The 7,889-nt window shown below is 40.0% G+C and overlaps 1 protein-coding gene across 1 annotated transcript in view; it reads left to right on the forward strand.

The window, feature by feature from the left end:
* Positions 1-7,889, forward strand: part of RYK (receptor-like tyrosine kinase) — an 83,580-nt gene that overhangs the window by 29,318 nt on the left and 46,373 nt on the right. The window contains exons 4-5 of the mRNA XM_025200828.1: positions 2,964-3,063; positions 4,566-4,700. Coding sequence (XP_025056613.1) covers positions 2,964-3,063; positions 4,566-4,700 — 235 coding nt within the window. The remainder of the gene's footprint in view (positions 1-2,963; positions 3,064-4,565; positions 4,701-7,889) is intronic.

The following is a 7,889-nucleotide window of genomic DNA, read 5'->3' on the forward strand; positions in this document are numbered from 1 at the left end:
GCCCCCAGTTCATCCTCAGTTGTAACTTTGCCAGTAAGTGCTTTTTAAAAGTATTAAACATGTGGTATATGCCTGGAGTGTGACTTTTTTTCCTAAAAGTTTATAGGTCAGGCAAATCAAAACAAGTTTTCATTGTATCATTTGCTCTACTTTACTCTTCCAGTGTCTTCTTTCTATCTTGAACATCGTAGAGCTATGTGAGATGGAAAAAAACTTAAAAAAACTTAAAAAAAAAAAAAACTTAAAAAAAGTTTTTAAAAGTTTAAAATCCATTTAAAGTTTAAAAAACTTTAAAATGGTAGGAAATTTTAATTTTACACTCAGTTAAATAATTCCTAGAATTTTAGGATTGTAATTGGCCTTCTGTCTAACCCCATGTGCAGATGCAGGATTTGCTGTTCCAAGATCCTTTTAGCCAGATGCCTAGCCAGCCTCTTATTGAAAACCTCCAGTGGAGCATAAACTGAATATGAGCCAACTTATCTGGCAGGAGAGATACTATCTTCTCAGCCTTGAATGACTCGAGTGTAGTTAGAGGGTGAAGGCCTGACTCTTGCACTGCAGGCAGGCTGACCCCTGTGAGAGTCTACAAATGCCTCCAAATTCAGCACTGGTGAGGTCACATCTGGAGTCCTGTGCCCAGTTTTGGTCCCCCACTACAGAAAGGATGTGAATAAATTGGAAAAGTTCAGCAGAGGGCAACAAAAATAGTTTGGGGGCTGGAGCATGTGACTTCTGAGGAGAGGCTGAGAGAACTGGGCTTATTTAGTCTGGACAAGACGGGGGTGGGGGAGATTTAATAATAGCCCTCAAGTATCTAAAGGTTGGTTACAAAAAGGATGGAGCTAGAGCAGTGGTTTTAAACCTTTTTTCATTTCTCTAAAAGAAACTTTGAGTGGAGGTGTTAAACCCCTTTGGAAATCTTGAGGTGCAGACCCCATTTGAATTGTAAGTGTGGGTGTTCAGATACTTCTGATCATAGTCATCTTTCATGGACTACTTAGACATAGTCTGTGGACCCCCAGGGGTCTGCAGACCACACACTGAAAACCACTAAGCTGGACTTTTCTCAGTGATGACAGAACAAAGAGCAATGGTCTCGAGCTTCAGCAAGGGAAGTTTAGGTTAGATCGGGGTGGGCAGTTATTTTGGCTGTAGGGTCACTTAACGAATTTTGATGAGCTGTCAAGGGCTGCGCACACGCAATCTTTCAGAAGATACCATTTTAACAAATTATAGATCCAAAAATATACTGAAAATCAAACTGTAACATATTTTAATTTTATTTAAAAAAAATACTGTTTTTCTTGAGTAGTGCTGCCTGCTGCCCAGAGTGGCACTGCAGGGGCAGAGAAGGAGGAAGGATTGCTGGGTGGGTGGTGGGAGGGTGCAAACGGTATCTGGGCAGTTGCAGCTGCACCAGGAGCAGTCCTGCTGGGAAGCTGTGCACACTGGCCTGGGTGCTGTCTGTGGGTGCGCGGGGCAGGCTGTCCCAGGTGGAAGCTGATGGGGCTCAGCCCCATGCAGAGCACAACAGGGGCAGCTGGGTTGGATACAATGAGTTGGCCAGTGCCCAAGCCCTTGCTGGATCTACTCAGTTGGTGGGCTGGATCTGGCCTACAGGCCGTATTTTGCCCACCCCTGGGTTAGATATTGGGAAAATCTTTTTCACTAGGAAGGTAGTAAAGCACTGGAACAGGCTCCCAGAGAGGTTGTGAAATCTCCCTCCTTGCAGGTTTTGAAGACCTGGCTAGACAAATTCCTTTGCGGGGATGATCTAGTTGGGCCTGGTCCTGCTTTGAGCAGGGGCTTGGACTAAATGACTTCCTGAGCTCCCTTCCAGTCCTCATTTTCTGTGATGCTACAACTTCCCTAGGTAGTTTGTTCAATTAGCCTACTGTTCTTGCAGCTAATGATGTTTGCTTGAGATTTGATCTAAATCTGCTTTGCTGCTATTTTTAAACCTATTGTCTCTTACCCTGCTCTCTGGGGCAAGGAAGAACAACACTTTCAAATATTTGAAATGCTGCTATAACAAGTTTTCAATGTCCTCCCTCTCCATTTCCCACCCTACCCTTCAGCCCTTTCTCCAAACTAAACAGACTCAATTTCTTCAGCTCTTCCTCATGTCTTGCTTTCCTTTCCATTTATCACTATTTTGTTTTGTTTTTTGTTGGCCTCTGGATACCCTTCAGTTTTTTCTGCATCTTTTAAACCATGGTGCTGAAATCATGGTGGTGGTGGCTTTAAGACTTGCTCAGCTCATTCCTTCATGACATACTGACTTAAACTAATTCAGATGAGTCCAACAAAAAAATCCTAAAAGACCATGCCTGAATCTAACATCAAAGATGAGATTCTGAAGGGAATTGACTATACATTATTTGTACAGCCCTTTTCTTTCTTGTAAGCAAGTGTTGGCAGGTTCAGATTCTTCAGGTGGAAAGAGAACATTGCTTATTATTGACATTTTATACTGTTTTGGTCATTTACCTTATAACTGGAGACTTAGTAAATAAGTGAGAACTTTTATTTCTTAATTCTCTTAGTGTATTAATGATTTAGCTTTTGACTGGTAAATGTAGTGCAATAACATGAGTTAATTAGCCCTATGTTAAGCATTTTAAGAATTGTTAAATCTTCTCCAACCTAATTTGCAGAAGTGCTTAGTGATTTTTGCAGGTTTTTTTTAAGTATTTTTCTCTTCTTTAATGCCCAATTTGAAACCATTTAAAGGATCCTGACAGTCACAGTGCTGAGTAGCCTGCTGTGTTATAATTGAACTTCTTTTAAATACCTTGATCTTGGGCACATAACATTACCTGTCAGTATTGTTTTTCAGAAATAACCCATAATTTAGTCAAGCTAAAGCTAGAAAATGTGCACATACTAATTCTTTTTATCAGTGTTATCACATTCCTTTACATCTGGGTTTCTTAACAGTTTCCAACATGCTGTTACAGGTTGAATATAAACTGGGATTTCAGGTAGATAATCCTATGGCTATGGATATGCCCCAGGCCAATATTTCTTTACAAGGAGAGGTCCCTCGCACATTATCAGGTGAGTAAACTGACTTTCATCATTGAAGGCACAAGCACTATGCTAGCACAATACTTTCTTAAGAATGCTAGTAGTATATTCTCACACAATTTCAGCTATAGATAATAAGGCACAGTAGTTTTCCAATAAGAATGTAAATCAAGATTCCTGTTGTGCTTGGGAATGAATCTTGTTTCCCCTCTTTTTGGGGAAAAGCTATAACTCTTCCCTAAAGAAAAGCATGACATTTCCATAATATACGTAAAGTTATATTCCAGTCTTGCTATCGCAGCTAACAGATGCACCGGATTGTAAACTTACTTTGTAACATAGACAGGGTGTTTATAAAATCCTTGTGCAACTGTAAAACTTTAATAACTCTGGATGTACACATGATAAACAGCAACTGAAAGCATAATTCATTAAGTTTTTTAGCATAGTGTAAGCTATGCATAGGGTAAGGATCACAAATGCAATTCATGATATCACTCAGCAGCAACTGGAAAATGTTTTCTACGAATCGAAATATTGGATTGAACAATGTATCACGAAAGATGGTGCTTATATTGAAGTCTAGCAATTTGAGCTGTATTGTGTTAAAACTTAATGAATTATGCTTTCAGTTGCTGTTTATCATGTGTACATCCAGAGTTATTAAAGTTTTACAGTTGCACAAGGATTTTATAAACATATGTATAAATATATATTAAATAATGACTTCACCTTATCTTTTTTTAAGAAAAGCAGTGCTAATTAGCACCAAGGGGCAGTGTTGTGCATTTGTAAAGAATATTCTGCCCCCACCCCCTCAAAACTATTAGGGGAAAAACTTGCCCAATTTGTGCAAGAATATGCTCAAGTGTTCTTGTCACTACTGCAGTAAAGTAACATTGGGGCTTTTGTTCACAATGGATGTAAAATACTGGCATGTTGCTGTCTGTGTGTCATATTATTTCCTTTCTAAAGGCAGTGGAATATCAGGCTTGTTGTTTTTGCAGTTGTGCTGACATCAGGGATGTTGGTACATCGCCTAGAAGGCAAATCTAGTCACATTAATTTTAAGCTTTGTTCCCAGACAGCCTTGCTGAGACTAAAATTTTCCAGCTTGGCTGCTGTGAAAAGACTGCCTTTGATGGTTCTAAAAAGTGAGGGAGGTTAGGGGGAGAAATCAAGCACTTCTGTTTTGAACTACAGCGATAGCAGGACACGTCGGAGCCTCTGCCTCAACTGATCTATTTAATAAGTGCTTGGTAACTGCAGTGTCTAGCAAGTCACTATAGAGACTGTTTGTGTGTGTGCAATCTTTGAGCTTTACTATGGTTTATGTAACTAAATATAGTTGACTGCACCCACTGTAATAGATTTCCCAGAAATCACAAGATCTAAAGACCAAAGTGATGTTTTCTCAATTAAAGTGCTTGAAAAATGTTGCCCTTTTTAACTCTGTCATTTAAACATTGCTTTATAAAATAAATGGTTGACATGCACTTTAAAAAAGCTTGTCTTATTCTTTGTCTTTGCAGTGTTTCGGGTTGAAATCTCCTGCACTGGCAGACTAGACTCTGAGGTTACGATACTAATGCAGCTCAACTTAACAATAAATTCCTCAAAAAATATCACAGTCTTAAATTTCAAACGAAGGAAAATGTGCTACAAAAGTAAGACATGAAGCTGCCAAAGGGAGAGTAAATTGGGAGTAAAAGAGCAAAGATTAGGATGATGACCATGGGATTAAAAAAACATCGGAGTTTTTGGTGGGAGGGAGGAGACATGCTGTCAGGAAGATGAGGGTAGAAAGGGCAGAAGGGTAATATCTTGTCTTCTAAGGAAATAGGAACTCTGGGTAAAAGAGGAGGATGGGAAAACAGCAGTTTGAAGTATATACTGAATCGGTGAAATGGGACAGGAGGAGAGATAGCAGAAAGAATTAGTGATACATTTTAATTGAATAGTAATCTTTCCACTATGAAGATGGAGGATGTAGCTTTGTCTCCCCAGAATTACAGCATTTTGCACATCAAGGTTCTTAAACTAATTTTCAGTTAAGAAACTTAGCACCCTGTGGGTATATCTACATGTGCTGTTAGTGTGAAGAAATGAATGCCAGCACACTTTGCCTGGGACCACAACACTTGGAACTGAGGCAGAGAAGCCCTGGGCTGGCAGCAGGGCTGGCAGGGGGGTCAGCCCTGGGCTCCAGGTGGTGGCATCGGGTGATGGAAGTGCTGGCTAGGGCACAAGGGTGCTACAGTACAGGACTAGATGGCAGGCAGCTCTTGCACTTTAGTACCCTTGTACCCCAGCCAGCCCCTGTCACTGTCTACATGTATGTTTCAGTGAAGTAAATTCTACCATAGGTCAGTACTGTTCCCGACAGAACTATCCTACGATCAAGTTAGTTAATTTCCTGTACCCTAATACTGGCATACATGTAGATTGTGACACTTTACTGCAGAGGTAATTAGTCAACTCTGGAGTAAAGCACACATGTAGATGCACCCTATGTCACTTATTTTAGTCCTGTTTGATTTTTATTAGTGAAATAATGCAGACTTTACACTTGCCACCTAGTTGATGCAGTGAAGTTTTAAGGGGTAAGCTACAGTTTGAAGATTTAAGGTTCAGTGTTGGTTTTTGCCATTATCTTTAATTGAAAATTTCTCCTTCACTGGAGTCAGAAGAAAAATATTTTAATTTGGAGAATTCCAGGAAATACCCTTTTAAAATGGCTGGAAATGTCTGCTTTTAGACTGCATCTCAGCAAAGATGACCACAACTCCCATTCACCTGCTTCTCACAGTGCCTTTCTGCATTCTGAGAGTATTTATAGGGTTGATAGGTGTCAGTCACCAGCTTCCCTGAGGGCAGCCTGTCTTTAACTCTCATTGGTTATAAATGCCTGAAAGTGAATTTTGCTAAAGTGGCTTTTGTTTTTACATCTTAAAAATGTTTAGCATGTAACACTTATGCAGGGAGAGTGAACACCACTGCTTGGTTTCATAAGAAAATAGTTCTCGACTTTCACATTTTCTGGTGAAAAAAATGATATGGGTTTTTGCTGACTTGAGGCAGTTTTGAGACCAGATGTTCCTTCATCTGTTGGCCTTTTGATACTGGTTTATGTTTTTATTTAGGTACTTTCTTTAAGCATTCTAAATTAGTGAAGTTTTCACTGCTCATGCATGCACAGTTAATCAAGCTCATGGTTAATGTTCATCCTTAAACCACCATGCAGCTGTTAGGGTGGGTGGGGTTGGGACACTTCTTAAATTCTGCAGGGAACATTCTCATTCAGTGCATGTTGCCTAAGGGTGCCTAAATGCATCAACCTATGCTTTTTTTTTGTTTTGAATTTGGTATTGAATGGAGGAGGAGAGCTACACAGGAATCCTTGTCTCTGCTATATGTGATTATAAATATGTAGGGACACAGAGGTGGCACTGCATGGTACTCCTGCCTGCAGTTTGTCTCACAAGGTGGAACCTGGGGGCTATCTCCTGTGGAACTTAAAATAGATGAAATATCAGAATTGCTCATTTCATTCCTCTTATAGCAAATTCCACCCAAAACAGTGTCTGCAGGCTCTTTGCACTCAGATTAAATAAAACCATAATGTACCCTATGTTCCCTTAATAAAAGGGAGCTCTGTCAACGGGAAAGGAAGCAAGACTGGGTGGATCTCAGTTGTCCTGACAAACATACCAACTGGATACAGCATTATGAAACCTTATCTAGAGAACTGTACAATGACTACACTGGGTACATGTTATGCATTAGGCTCTTGGATCCTAATGCTAAAATTCGTTTGAACCATGCATATGAGAACCCATTTTCCCCCAAACTTTTAAACCGCCATGGTTTCTGCAAATTTAACATAAAGACCCTAGCCCTCAGTAAACTTGAATACCATCCTGTAAAGTTGCATCTTCCATAATGCATCTTGTGTGGAATTCTTTTTGGGCAAAGGTTTTATAGCATCATTTTTTTTAGCCTTGCTTAGCTAAACTAGGTTAGGTGACTGTTCCCCAAGTTGATGGGATAGATTAGAACAGGGTTGTCAGCTAAAACCAAAAACATGGCAAACTTTTATTTGAAAAGACAACTTTTCAGGAGTTGAATCTTTCTTTTTCATGTTCTTTAAATGCCTGTCTGTGTTAAAATGCACATATACATTTTAGTGTGGGCATGCATGTGTCTAGGGCTTTTGTATCCAGATTGTCTTAGGCAGCAGTTCCTCTTGGGGCTGCACCTGTCCTGAAGTGTCTTCAGCCCACAGAGAAAGTCGTAAAGGACAGGACAGCTTCAGCTGCCCCTCAGTTCCTTCTCTGTTTATTGCTAAAAGCCAAAACTTGCATTGTGTGTGTGCGCGCGTCTCCATTTCCATTTAATGTGCTGCTTTTCTTTCTTGTGCAAAATATCTCTAAATATATCTTGGGTGAGTCGTGGTTAAGCTTAGTGTTAGTAATTTGATAGCTTCTCTTCTCCCTTTTTTGTGAGGGGAAAGCTTTTGTTGTAGTTCAGTACAGATTGAGTGCTTGGATGAGTCTGTGCGACTGGAATCACCATGATTAAAAAAAATTGCCCTTCGTGTGAGATTATCCCTCTATGCTGCAGGCATACCAGATGCTCATTGTGTCTGAGATGCATGTGACATCTGTACATCTGTAAATAGTTTTCCAAGAGAACTAGAGAGTTAAGGAGACTTGATTTTTTTTTTTTTTTTTTTTTTAATTTGAGGGTGTTCTACCTCAAATTCCATGACCAGCTTCTGAGCCTTCATCAGCTAGAAATGCCCCTCCAGCCTCCTGTATGCATGGAGCTCAGTGTAAGTTACTCAAAGCAGGAAT

This window comes from Alligator sinensis, unplaced genomic scaffold, assembly GCF_000455745.1.
Source record: "Alligator sinensis unplaced genomic scaffold, ASM45574v1 scaffold1086_3, whole genome shotgun sequence".
Lineage (NCBI taxonomy): Eukaryota > Metazoa > Chordata > Crocodylia > Alligatoridae > Alligator > Alligator sinensis.